The sequence below is a fragment of the Balaenoptera acutorostrata genome, chromosome 10 (assembly GCF_949987535.1).
Source record: "Balaenoptera acutorostrata chromosome 10, mBalAcu1.1, whole genome shotgun sequence".
Lineage (NCBI taxonomy): Eukaryota > Metazoa > Chordata > Mammalia > Artiodactyla > Balaenopteridae > Balaenoptera > Balaenoptera acutorostrata.
This window is the reverse complement of record NC_080073.1, coordinates 38,343,642-38,357,856: the sequence shown is the minus strand read 5'-3', so window position 1 is coordinate 38,357,856 and position 14,215 is coordinate 38,343,642. Positions and strand designations below refer to the sequence as shown.

The 14,215-nt window shown below is 56.7% G+C and overlaps 1 protein-coding gene across 2 annotated transcripts in view; it reads right to left on the bottom strand.

Annotated features, from left to right (window-relative positions):
• Positions 1-14,215, bottom strand: part of CACNA2D2 (calcium voltage-gated channel auxiliary subunit alpha2delta 2) — a 138,453-nt gene that overhangs the window by 103,743 nt on the left and 20,495 nt on the right. For both annotated transcript variants that reach the window (XM_057555748.1, XM_057555749.1), the window contains exon 2: positions 8,682-8,763. In XM_057555748.1, the coding sequence (XP_057411731.1) occupies positions 8,682-8,763 (82 nt within the window). The remainder of the gene's footprint in view (positions 1-8,681; positions 8,764-14,215) is intronic.

The following is a 14,215-nucleotide window of genomic DNA, read 5'->3' as shown; positions in this document are numbered from 1 at the left end:
GAAGGCTAGTGGGGGGGCGGGGAGGACACATGGATGGCTGGAGGCCTAAAGGCTCCTCCTGCCCAGGCCACACACCTTGGCCAGGCCTTTGAGTCACTCCGGGAACAGCCCAGCCTCCCTCACCCCAGCCTGACATCTGAGTGCCAGCACACTGTGCAGCCAGCTCTTCTCCTGGGCCCTCCCCCCCAGCCCCCGCACCCTCCATTCCCTCACAAAGAGCAGTCAGAGACCCTCTACGTGGGCCAAGCCTGGCAGACCCTATGCAAGTTTACCTCTCTCAGGGCATCTGGCACCGAAGCTCTACCTTTTTGATGCACTGGGCCTCAGTTCCCCTAGGTGGTCTGGATGGTTCCCACTGTTCTGTGGGATGGTTTAGACCCTCAGTCCCTCCCTTCTCAGTCCTCAGATGCCTGCCCCTTTGCTAATCCATCCACTGAAGAGTTACTAGCTGAGCACCTACTCCATGCCAAACCTTGTGGTCCACATATATGTATGTTTGTACACTGCAGGCATGTATGTATATGTGCACCCTGTGTGTGTGCACAGCCCGTTCCTCCACCCAGACTGCACATCCTCTCAGGTGGGGGCCCAGCCCCTGACTCTGCATCCTGAGGCTAGGGCGAAAAAGTCCTAGGGTCAGTCACTTGGTTCCCTGATTCATGGGAACCCAAGGATGGATGGGGAGGGGGCCTGACGAGTCTGCCCAGGATCTACCCCCTGTCCTTGTCCCCCCTACCCCCCACCTCCAGCCAGCCAGCTCCCAGCACTGAGAAAGAGGTATAGGAAAGATGGGGAGTTTGGGGCTTGGTAACCTTCTCCAAACACCAGATCTCCACTCACAAGGAGAGGGGAGCCATGCTCAGAGAAGGTGGAGGGAGGCCAGGCTGAGCCTCCATCTCCTGCCTGGTCACGGTAAATGCTGCTCATGTTGCCCCTGGGGCCGGCTGTGGTTTGTCAGAACCAATTACTTCTCTGCCTCTGCCAAATGCTTGGGGCTCCACGGATCTCAGGCAAGTGTCCCCGTGGCTGCCACTGATCCAGCCATGGATGGGGGTGGAGGAGGGCGGAGGAATGCAGATGGGGTCAGCCATCCCCGGGGGCCCAGCATGGAAACCCATTCGGTCCTCTACTCCATCCCCCATCTCCCACCCTTGATTATCCAGTTGAGCCTCCGGCTCTGGACATGCAGCTCCATCACTCTCCAGAGGTGGATGCAGAGGCCAGGGGAGAAGGAAGCATACTCTGGCCTCTCCTCAACAATCTGCAAGCACTTGGTCCCCATCGGAGCTGACCCCCAGCTGTTCTGCTGCAAGGTCAGCCTCCCTGGGGACTCCAGAAGAGAGCCAAGGTGTTTATCAGAACTCTTGCCATGGGAGGGGGGCCTTGCCTTAGGAAAGTTGGACAAACAGCCCAGATTCCCAAGATGGAAGGATTGAGGGGCAGAGATGCCCTTCCCTTCACCTCCACCTGCTTCCTCCCCAGGGGATGCCTCTGCAGCTGGTTCCCTTCCGTGGCCCATAGGCCCTGTTTCTTCAAGCTCTGGTGGCCTTTGTGCCTCTCCCAGTAAGGTCCCCCAAAGATGTCATGGTCAGAAGGTACTACAGATTGAATGTTTGTGTCTCCCCCCCAAATTCATATGTTGAAACCCAATCCCCATTGTGATAGTATTTAGAGGTGGGCCCCTTGGGAGGTGATTAGGTCATAAGGGTAGAGCCCTTGTGAATGGGATTAGTGCCTTATGAAGGAGACCCCAGAGAGATCCTTCACCCCTTCCACCACGAGTGGACACAGTGAGAAGACAGCTGCCAGCAAGTGGGCTTTCACCAAACACCAAATCTGTTGATGCCTGGATCTTGAACTTCCCAGCCTCTAGAAACATGAGAAGTTTCTGTTGTTTATAAGTCACCCATTTTATGGTATTCTGTTATAGCAGCCTAAACAGGACTAAGAGGGCAGGGAAGAGGAAACCAATTTCCAAATTCCTGGGCTTCAACAAGCAAAGGTGACACTTTGGGCACCTGAACTGTCTAAAACTATAACTAACTCCTGGAAGGGCAGGCAACTGATAGTGGAGGGGGTCACAAAAGCACCCCCACATTTGCAGGGCTCTGTCTGCAGCCCTTCCTTGCCCCTGCTCCCTTGAGGACAGGGGCTCGGATCCCCATGTCACAGATGGGGGAACCAAGGCTCAGAGAGGCAGGACAGCATGTGCCAGGTCCCACGGTACGGGGAGGCCCAGCTCTGCCATTGCTCCCCACTTCAGTCTTTCCTCCACCACCCACCATTCAGTGTGGCCCACGGCACAGGCTCCAGGTTCAAATTCTAGTTCTGCCACTTAGCAGCTGTAGCAGCTCAGAAGACACAGCTCTTCTCTCCTGCCCTGAGCCATTCTCTGTCCTCTGGGAGCTAACCTCAGATGTGGCCCCACGGTGACCTCCTGGCACAAGACAGAAGCTGCTGGCCCTTCTCCCGTGCCTGTATCACCAGGCATGGGTCTGCTGATCCCACGCAGAGATGCCTCTCCCATAGACCTGTTCCCTCCACACCCACAACCTCCACAGGAACCTGGGCAACAGCTCTTTGCTGAGGCTGTCCCAGAACCCTGAAGCCTCCTAGCAGAGCTCCCTGCCCCTGTCTTCCCCTGCAAGACTCCAGGAGCAAGGGGTTCTGAGTTAGCCAGAGATGCGACCACCCAGGCATGCCCCTCTGGGGACCTTCCTGTCACTGTATCCCCCACCTGCTGTGAGGCTCTTCTGACCTCACACCCTCACACTCTGGGGAGGAGGAGGAGGAGGAGAGGCCTTGGGAGGGGCAGGGGCTGAGAAGGGCACAACTACTGGCTCAGCTTAGCAGCCCCAGAGGAGCCATCAGCTTGGGGGTGGCTCCAGGCAGCTGGTGCCCACGGAAGGCATGGCCAACATGAGCCAGGGCCCCTGGGCCAGGTGTCTTGGGGCAGCCCTCCTCCCAACATTGACCTCCCCGTGCCCCTTCTCTGGTGGGGGACATGTAGAAGAGGTGCAGGAGACCAAAGCCAGTCAGCTGGCCGTCAGGCAGGAGCTCCTGCCACAGACGAACTGGCTTTTGAAAAGCTTCTCAAAAATGGAATTTTCTGCTTCAGGCAACAACGGAGTATGTGCGGGGAGGGACAAGCAGGAGGGCAACAACCACCCTCCATCTCCCCGCACAGGGCTCGGGAGAGAGCATTCCCAGGACTCACAGTGGGGAGGTGGTGCCAGAAGAGGCCACCCCCAGGGCAGGACGTGGGAAGGAAAGAGGTGAGGAGCAGGCTGGGCTAGGGGGACAAAGAGGGGGTCCAGGAAGGGCTTCCGCCAGGCTCCAATGGCTCTGCCTCAGTATATCCAATTATGCTCACGTGGCAGCCTCACCACGTTTCAGACGCCCTCCCAGGAGCCCCCCCTCAGTCCCATGCATCCCTGCTGGGTGCTGAGCAAGAGGACCATATGGAGGGAATAATAAGACAATTAACTTTCCATTAAAGAAGAATATATGTGGGTTTTTAGAGAGGCGAGCGGCAGCAATCCCTACCCAGCGGCATACTTCACACCCGCGCCCCGCCCACCCCCCCTTCACGCACCCCACACCCCAATCATCTACACTAGGAGAGAGCAGGGTGCCGCTGGGCCTCAGCGGGAGGTGGCTGGAGGAGGGGGGTGCTGCACAAGGAGCAGAGCCCCTAGGATGATGGTTCGGAGGCTACAGTAACCCTGGGGAGGGAGTGTGATGGGCCTGGGTGGGTCTCCCTCACCACCGCTCTCTGGACTGAGCACATTAGCTGGGACAACCGTGCATGTCCTGCGTGAGTGCGGGTCCACCTGGCCAAAATGGACTGCCTCTTGGGGCACATGTGAACCACAGTGCTTTGATAGAAGGACCAACTGTAGGTCTGGGGGTCACAACCACTTGAACTCCCCATTCTGGCCCTCTCAGGGCTGCTTCTGTCCCCTGGCACCTTCCCCCACCCCAGCTTCCTTCATCCTCTTCTGCCGCCCCTCTAGCGTTCTGAGCTTCCCTGGCACTCCTGGACATTGCTGATCCCACCTGAGATGCCCAGAGAGGACCCCTTACCCCAAAGGGGTGCCAAACACAGCCTCGGCCAGCACCCCCTGAGCCAGTGTGTGACGGCGCATGTGTTTCAGGAATTGGCGGTACCAGCGGGGGGTGGGAGTGGAGGAACAGGGAGAAGCCTGTATTTTTTTATTTATTTGGTTGCACCGGGTCTTAGTTACGGCAGGCAAGCTCCTTAGTTGTGGCATGCATGTGGGATCTAGTTCCCTCACCAGGGATCGAACCTGGCCCCCTGCAGGGGGAGCGTGGAGTCTTATGCACTGCATCACCAGGGAAGTCCTGGGAGAAGCCTGTTTCAAGGGCACCTGCAGAGGGCCCTGTTCCTGCCTCCCTGAGCCCTTCAGGAAAGGGGTCCTCAATGCGGCCAGACTTTGGTCCTTGCCTGGAGCCAGCTCCAGATGTGGCACTCTGCAAATATTAATTACACATTCCCAGGGAGCACTGAGCAGACTCGGTGTGGGGATGGCCAGGGGCAGACAAGATGGGCTAGGACTATGGTGCCGTCACTGGTTCAAAAATCCCATTTCTGGCTACCCACAGAAGTGGGGACACATGAACAGCATTTGTCTGATTCACCATGACTGTCCAGAGAAGCACAGCCGTGGGGAGGGGAGCAGGAGACTTGGGGTCAGGGATCTCTGAGTCCTGGGGTCTTGCTCTCTGTGGATGCAGCTCAGCAGTCCAGGGGAGGGGCCGCACCAGGCCTGCACCTCTGCCTTGATATTTCTCACCAACCCCACCACTACCCAGGGCTAGCAAGTCAGGGCTCCAGGATGGGACTGGTGGGTAAAGACAGTCAACCACACCTCGGTTTCCCCACGAGTGACTAGCAGCATACAGCCGGGCTAAGGCCGTCATGGGGGCGGAAGCAGCCAGGGACGTAGGCAGGGCTCTGAGCCACTTCTGCCCTGAGACACGTGTGGGGGTTGATGTGGACTGAGAAATGCTCCCACAGGTCCAGACTTGGATTGAGCTTCCCCAGAGGATGGCCTGTAGTCCACAGACATGACTATCCCAGGCCTCCGCTCCCATACCAGCTCTAGCCAGACAGACTTTCCTCACCCCCGACCCCTACCCCAGACAGAGGATCTTCTCACTTCCTTCTGTAGAGACCCTCCACGGAAGGTGTCTCACCCGAATCAGGAATCCGTCCCAGGGCTGGTGCACCTGATGAGCCACTGGTTCTTCCTCCTGTCTGACTATAATCTGTCTTGCTTTGCTTTCCCACAAGGTCCCCAGAGTTGTTCCCTTTCTACCCTGGACACCCAGTCAGAAGGGGATAGGTCCCTGGCTGTACCCATCAGAGTGACCTGGGCTTCAGAGTGGGGAGACAGGCCGTCTCCACATGGTCCCCCATGCACCCCCAGGCACCTGATGAATTATTCATCCTGATCAGCCTCATTATGTGAATGAGCTCAGAGCCCAAGCATATGCTCTCTGCTATCCCCCCAAAGGATGACAATATGGTGCTGATGGGGGAGGGTAGGAAAGGGGCTCAGGAGACCTTGCTCAGCTTCTAGGGGCCCTGGAGGGGGCAGACTGCAGTAGGGCCCACACTTCTGTGGCCTGTTCACGGCAGGAGTAAGCCAGGGCTGGCGGGGAGGCGGGGCTGGGTTTACCGGGTGGGGCACGGCTCAGGAGCACCAGGCCACAGTGGGTGCTCTGGGGTTAGATGAGGAAATGTGACAGGGTCTTTGCAGACAGCCCCCACACTCCACCAAGGTGTGCCATGGTGCCCAGCCTGTAAATGGGCCACAGTCTGCACCCAACCACGCCCCCATGGAGTTGTGGTGAGGTCGGGAGGAGGAAAGTGCCAAGACAAGGAAAATGCTCCTAAATGCCACCGTCTGCAGTTTCTGAACTCTTGCAGCTCTATGGCACCCAGCTTCTGGGGGTCGGGCTGCCTCTAGGACTGGGGCTGGTGGAGAGGGCAACCATGTTGGGGAAGAAAGCCAAGGATCACCCCAGTGGCAAGGTGTTTGGTGGCACCTCGAGGAAGCATGGAGAGGGGCGGCCCCAATGGGGACTGAGGCCATAAGCTTGGCAGAGGTGGTACCAGGGTCCACGGAGCATCGCAGCTGGGTCAGGGCTTCGATGCAAGCATCCTCCTGACTCTCAGAGTCTGGCTCTCAGGGCGTGCACTGGCCACATGGGCCCTCTCATATGCACTTGAAGGAGAGCCCTGGTGGCTTAGTCAGGGGTGCCAGGGGTTTTGGGGAAGAGGGGCCGGTTGGCTCCCTCCTGCTCTCACAGGGTTGCCCTTTTCCTCTAGAACTCTTCACCTGCTCCCCGGCCGCCCACCTCACAGGGGTGTCCTGTGCCAAGAAGCAGCTCCAGAGCTGTCAGTGGGAAACAAGAGGCTAAGGAAGCAGGTGAGAAAAACTGGAGCAGGACAGAGAGCCACTGGAGAGCTGGCAGCTGTCGATAGGCAGAGGGATGCCAGAAGGAGCCCGGAACACCAGGTCAGCACTTCTCTCCCTGACTATAGCCACACCAAACCTGGCCCAGCTCCTCTCTTTCCCAGGCTCATCCTGCCCACCCCAAGAGGGAAGGCCTAGCTAGAGGAGAAGCAACGCCCTGGGACAGGAGTCAGGAGCCCTGTGTTCAAGCCCCTGTTCTGCCGTACCTGGCTGCGTGACTTTGGTAACCACTGGGAAGGTGGGGGCGGGGAAAGATGTGCTCATTGATGAAAGTGTCTGGAATCACTCAACTCCCATCAGAAAGGAAGGGAACAACATATCCTGGGAATGAAAATGATCAATGAGGGAAATTCAAGTTTGATTTCTAGAAGTGTATCTGTGTCAGCCTGTCCCCTGCCATTCTCACCACCTCATCCTCCAGCCAGACCTCCCGGCCACGCCATGGACCAAGAATGAGGATCAGAGCAGGTCTAGGACTTGCCCAGGAGCACACAGTGGGTATGCTGAGCTGGATTCCATCTCTGGTCTGCACCACCCAGGAAGCTATGGTTCAGACAGACCTGAGTCTCAGGCATGAAATGTGTACGTTATTTTCCCACTGGCAAACTTTTAGGGTCTGAGTTGCCCACGACTATAAAATAAGCATTATCCTTAAGCTGAGGATTGAAAGTACGGAAGATTCTTGACTGGAAGTGCATGGTTAACTCCTTATGTGGGGTACATCTTATGTCCCAATATGAAGCTTGGAGAGGCACATTACACACATTCCAGGGAACTTCATTAACCTACACAGCTGCACTTGGCAGTGCCCACTTAGAACCAAGTAAGTGCTGGGTGCTATTCCTGAGCATAAATTGACTTCTGTTCCGGAACAGCTTTTCCTACAGTGCCTTCTCTGGAAAGCTCTGCTGGTCTCCGAGTGTGGCTGAGTCATTGAAAGTTCACAGGAAGAGAGTACGACGCGGGTTACTGCAATTCAAGCCCAGTAACCAGGGAAGGGAGATTCAGAGAGGCTGGGCCACTGGGGTTGGGCGGAAGGAACCCCGGCAAGTTGATGGTGCAGACCCCCACCTGGACTCCCCCTCCTAACTATGTTACCACCACGTTAGCCACCCCTGATCAGCCCCATCCTGTGCCAGAGGTCCTACATCCACAGCCAATGTCAACACATTCACTGCCACCCCCATTTCCTGGGTACCTGCTACAAGCTAAGCATGGGGAAAGGCCCGAGGACACCACCTCATAGCAGCTGCCCCACAGACGTACCTCTGCTGACCTGGCCCTGACCAAGAGGGACACAGGAACACAGTGGAGTATCTAATCGCCAAGCCGGGGGCCTGGACCCCCAATAATAACTCCACTTACTCTGCTGTTCCCAAGCCCACCAGCAGTACGAGATCCCCATTAACCCCCTGTAGAGTTCAGGTTGCACTTTCTGGCCCAAGCCGCCAGTAAGAGCTCCTTAAAGTCCAGCACGTACCTGGGAGCCCCACCCCAAGCACTCCAAGAGCTCAGCTCTCCAAGCCTCTGCATTTCCACGTAAAGAGCGACAGCTCAGGAGCCTGTGGCCTGACAGCGACACATTTTGCAGCCTTCTGGGGGTGACGGATGGCCTGCTCTTCACATCACTATTTCAAATATTAACATAATCTCCCAGGATGAATGTGGCCGCTCGCGCCTAATCAATCACCCCTCCCACCCCCAATACCTCATCTCACCAAGCACTCGCTTGCCTCTTGTCTCGTGCTGCAGCTCCTTGAGCAGGCAGCACTGACTGCTCTCTGGGGCTGTTCGGCCTGGCCACCCCACTCATTGCGAGGACAGTCTCTCTGGCTTCCGTGCACAACTACACCCACGGGACCCTCCAGGACCTGGACTCCCACCCCGTATGCTGCCTCAAAAACAGATCTCACCCTCCTGAAAAGCCCGACACCTACCCATCAGAGCCGACTAAGTACCACTTCAACATTGTGACCTGGGGAAGAGCAGGCCAAGACCCGAAGGAGTCACTGTTTCTCTAGCTGTTTCCCCACCTGCCCCCATGAGTCCACAGTGTCCCATCACGCTGGGTCCTCAACTGCACCAAGCCTTCCTCACTCCTTATTGCTGAAGCCCTTCCCCCACTTCCAGCTGGAAGAGGGTCCCTAAAGGGAAAGCCAGTGGCACCAGGCTTACCTCACGGAGCTGCTGCACACCCCCAAAGATCCGCATCACACCATCGATCTCCTGCTCCAGGCGCCGGGCCCAGTGCTGCATCCTGTGTGCAGAGAGGAGAGGAGTGTCAGGAGGACCCGCCTGGGGCTGGAACAGCCCCGCCCCGGCCACCTAGGGGTGACCCGCAGCAGCCGCCCCTTCAGAACCCAATTTTCACTAGAAGAGAAACAGAGGCTGGGAACCAGAGCGTGCCTCTGATTCCCTTTGAAGTCTGGACCCGGTGGCCCAGGCTCTCCTCACGTACTGTTGGACAGCCAGGGAGGGGAGCAGATTATAGTTTAAATGCACTGAGGGAGTCCAGCGGCTCCAAGAAGCCTGCAGGGAGACTATTTTTCACCGTGAAGAGCCAGCCCTTGATGCTGCTGCTCTGAACATGGGGACTCAGGATACCAGGGAGGAGGGGACGTGAGTGAGCCTGGTATCTGCTGGATCTCAGAGCCTTCTGCCCCAAGGCTGGGTGGCACCTGCGCAAGGGGAGGGAACATGAGAGCTGCTGCCACCACCAAGTCGCTGTGTAACCTGGGGCAGGCCCCTGCCCCTCTGGGCCTCATTTAAACAGTGGACATGGAGAGCTTCCTGCTCAGACGGCCACCGCCTTTCTAGTACCCTAGTAAACAGAGGCTCATCACTAGATGCCCCGCATGAACTGTCTACCCACAGGTCCAGTTCAGACTATCCCGCACCTTTCTGGGGGCTTGGCAATCCCCATGAGCCCTTCACCCGAGCCACCAGCCTGAGCAGGTCTCCCTTGCACTGGTGCCACGCTGAGCTCGTTTTAACCTATCTGGGTCTCACTATCCTCCTCCAGAAAGAGGGGATAATTTGGGGCCACCTTGTAGGGTCTGAGAAGAACACACGGGAACTGGAGGGTCAAGGGTGCTGCACAGGGATCTTTGTGAGGGGACAGGATGGACAGGTGGTCACAGGTCCTGTATTCTCAGCCCGCGCTCATGAACAGGGATGGTGTCTGGGGAGAGGGCTGGCCTGGGTTCTAACCTGTGATCCCACTTTAGGCAGTGCCAAATCAGGTGAGCAAAATCACACCAGCGCCTGCCAGGGCCTGCCGGCCAGAAAGACACTCTCCACACTGCCAAAAGCACTTTCTGCTGTGACCAAAGCCCCTGCCCTAATGCATCTGAAAGGCATCTCAACTTCCCCTTCCCACCAGACACAGAACAAAGCCTTCCCCGGGAGGGCTCATAGGAGAATTACCACACAGACTGAAATATGCTCACAGGTTAAGCACATCCCGTGAGGCCAGGTAAGGGTGGGGTGAAACCAGTCCCCAACCTCTGGAGGGGTACCCCAGGAGCCATGGGATCCGGGAGATTGAGTCTGGGTCCAACTCCTGCCCTGGGCCTGCTACCTTCCCCACCTCCCCTATTGCCACTCGCGGCCAGGACTCTTATAGCTCCCTGGGTCAGAACAGCTTAAGTCTTTACCCCAGCCCCCTGCCCCATATCCCTGTGGCTGGGGGCTGGGCCCTTGCCATTGTGTGTGCCCGCATCGGTTGGCATGGGAACTCAGATCAGGAAGCGGGCGGATCACTAATTGCAATTTGCCAAGCTGAATGTCAGGACTGTGATGGAAAAAAAAAGTCAACATCAAAAGAAAGAGGTATTGGGCTTCCCCGGTGGTGCAGTGGCTAAGAATCCGCCTGCCAATGCAGGGGACATTGGTCCAAGCCCTGGTCCGGGAAGATCCCACATGTTGCGTAGCAACTAAGCTCATGAGCCATAACTACTGAGCCTGAGCTCTGGAGCTCGTGAGCCACAACTACTGAGCCTGCGAGCCACAACTACTGAAGCCCATGCGCCTAGAGCCAGTGCTCCGCAACAAGAGAAGCCACTGCAGTGAGAAGCCCGCGCACCACAACAAAGAGCAGCCCCCGCTCGCCGCAACTAGAGAAAGCCCGTGTGCAGCAACGAAGACCAACACAGCCAAAAATAAATAAATAAATAAATAAATAAATAAATAAATAAAATCTATTTTTTAAAAAAAGAGAAAGAGGTATCAGCTTCAGCTTGTTGCTGGCTGAGACACAGCCTGATGCCCACCTCTGCTCCCCACTGCAGGGGAAAAGCTAACCCCAAGCCCAGGTGGAGGCCAGGCTGCAGGCCAGGCTATGAAGGGTGACCAGGCCTCAACCACCAGGGGAGGTTTTTTGCTGGGGGGGGCAAAGCCCAGCAGAGAATGGAGAGCCTGCTTGTCCCCTGGCTCCAGTCCACCAGACGCTGATGGCTTGGCCCTGGCTGAGCCATAAGCACCCGACAGTGTGTCAGGTGGCTGTTTTATGCTCCTGAGACAGAGCCTAGGATGCTGCTATGGGCCACAGGGACTGGCCTACCCATGACACATCAGAACAGGCACACCCTCCTGGGGTCTAGAGGTGGTTCTAGTCCTTGGTCTGGCACGGTGGGTCTGATGGGTAGACCCCAGGCCCCAGCTGCAATGCCCATCATCACGATGCCAGGGAAAACAAGTTATTCTGATTATTCACCTAAACCAAACCCAACTAGGAAGGCAACACGTGTCCAAGAGTTTAAAAGAACGGATAGATCATTCATTTCATCATCACAGAGACATGACTTTGTGGGTTCCAGAGTTTGGCTGGTGTCCCAGTGCTGGTTCCAAGGGGTGACACATGGGACCCCGGAGGCCAGGAGTCAACTATGCACCTGCAGTGTTCCTGCCCAGAGGCAGGAGAAACCACCCACCAAGCCCGTACTAACCCTGGCCAGGCAGTCATACTCACACCAACAGAAGGGCAAGGGGGCTTTGAAAGGATTGGGGATGCATCAGGATTCATGGCACCACTGGGTCAAAGGCAAACTGACCAAATCCTGCCTGGGATCCCATCAACCTGGACCCAGGTGCCTGGATCTCCCATTGCCTCCCTGACCAGACAGTGTGGCCCATGGGTCACCCCCCCCAACAGAGTAGATTCCCCTGCTGGCTCCCCACATCCCTGTGATTTTCCATGGGCTTCATTGAGATGACACTGCTTATCTCCAAGTGTCTCTAAGTGCCAAATTAGCAAGACAGTGAGGAGAGTGTCTGGGAGGAGGCACGTGCAGCCAGGGACTGCAGCCGGCATGATGTCTGGTGTGGGCATGACAGGCTGGGGACAGCCTCACACCATTATGTCCTCCAACGTGCCCAAACCTAGTGGGGTGCAGGCACTGAGCCCTCATTTCACAAACAAGAAAACTGAGGCCCCTGGCAAGGACAGGTGCGGAGCCATGTTCTACAGAGAGAAGCCAGACCTGTCTTCCTGGCTCCATCAGCTCCATGACCACACCCTCCTAGGACAATGCAGCCTCTGGGAAGCCTAAGGGAGAGGCTACCTCTGACAGCTGTGTGACCTCGGAGAGTTTTTGCACCTTAGAACCTCAGCTTTCTGGTCTGTAAACAGGGAAGATAATGACTGGCTGAATACCTTTCAGGGCCAAATCCACACGGAACCTTGATGGGCAGTATTATTATTGGGCAGTCCCCTGAGGGCTAGAAGCTCATCAAATCCAGTCCTTCCTCGCCCCCCAGTGCTCAGAAAATCTTCCCTGAGTGCTTGCTGTGGGGAGAGAGCACAGAGGGAGGGAACTGTGGAAAGGGTTTCCCTAATGGCTCCCTGTAACCCCCTGCTCCCCAGGCTGAGAGAGGCCGGGAGCAGGCACAGGGCAAAGATGTGTGTGTCCCAGGGCTAGAGGGTTGAGGGCAGCCCAGCAGGAAGAAGATGATACCAGTTGCTGTGGGACTCCAGGTCTTTTAGTCTCCAGGGCATGTTTCAGAACCAAGAGGAGTACATGAGGGAAGAGGAGGTGTCATCATTAGGCAAGGGAGCAAAATCATCCATGTGTGGAGTGAGGAGCTGGAGCTGAGGACCCCCTTTAGCAGACAGAACTATCAAGACTCATGCTAGAAGGCTGGGGAGGCCCCAGGTCAAGCTACAAGAGCAGTGAGGGCCTCCAGCTCCAAAGCCAGCTGCACAGGCTCCCCCAGACAGGGAGGAAGAGGTAGGGAAGACGGGAGAGGGGAGGAAGGGAGGGGAAGGGAGGGGAGGAGAGGGTAAGGGAGGAGAGGGGAGGGGAGGAGAGGGTAAGGGAGGAGAGGGGAGGGGAGGGGAGGAGAGGGGAGGGGAGGGGAGGGGAGGGGAGGGGAGGGGAGGGGAGGGGAGAGAAGAGGGAAAGAGCCTGTATACAGATGCAACAGCATAGTTTAAACTGTTGCCAGTTGTTAATTTTATACGTGAAGTTGTTGATCAGAATGTGATTTAATTGTACAGTATAATCCAGGCTTTTGGAATAAATTATGCAGAAAACTCATCTATAATTAAACAAATCAAAAAACCAGAGACAGGTGACACTGCAGGTTCACCCTCAGAGGGCAAGGGTAGGTGTGGGCGGCTGGACCCTGCAGAGTGATGAGAGGGAAGGGGGAGGGCTTTGTTCAAGACCAGACAGGGGAAGGCCCAGGAGAGGCTAAGGCCCAGTAGGGGCGAGGATCTCTGGACCCCCACCTACCTCTGCAGGCCTTCTCACCACTTCCAAGGAGGTGTTTTCTTTGCCATCAAAGCCTTGCTACAGACTGCCTCTGCCAGGCAGACTGCCTGGATAAACCCCATTCCACTGGGGGCCTAAGAGCAGTCTGCAGCCCTCCCCTCAGCTCAATCAAGGCAGTCATCGTGGAGGGGGAGATGCCGAGGGTAGAACAACAGGTGAGGTGGGAGGAGTGGAGGGCAGGGCAGGGCTAGGCTAGGGCAGGTGAAGGGTGCAGGGGAGCAGTCACAGGGGAGGCCACTTGCTGCCGAGGGTACTATGAGCCAAACTTGGCAATTCTGAGGGCCCACGGGTCTCCTGCTTCCCTTGTGACGGACTGGCCAATTATTCTTTCAGCTCTGGGGGAGGCAATGATTTAAAATAAAATGCTATTTAATTATTCTGATTCAGCTGGCCTGCCACCTCCCACCTTGGTGCCTTAGCAGTCTTCTGAAGGGGAAAGAAAGATAGGGCAGGAGGAGGGGTAAGAGAAAGACGGAGAGACAGAGAGACATAGACATGAAGAGAGACCAAGAGAGCTGGTCTAGAGGGCCTGGGTGTCAGGTTCACCCCGTCTCAGGGGAAGATTACCGGTGGATGCGCAAGAGGGCCACTCCCCATTCCAGCCTGGAGAGGCCATGCAAAGCTCAGAGAGCAGTCGTGGCCCCTGATGAAGCAGGGCTTGGGACATGGCCAACCCCTCCCCAGGCCACAGTCCTCCTGCAAATAGCAGGAAGCTCAAGGCTGCACCCCAGGATCGTGGTATCTCCAAAGCCACCTCCCCCGAGGAGTCCTCCCCAACCACTCAGTGGATATCCCTCTCTACCTAGACTGAGTGCCCAGATTCAGCCCTGGCTCTTCTGTGACCTTAGACCAAATGTGCCCTCTTAGGCCTCAGTTTTTCCATCTGGAAAATGGAGATAAAGCTCACCGCTTGTCTACCTCCCAGGACTCCAAACA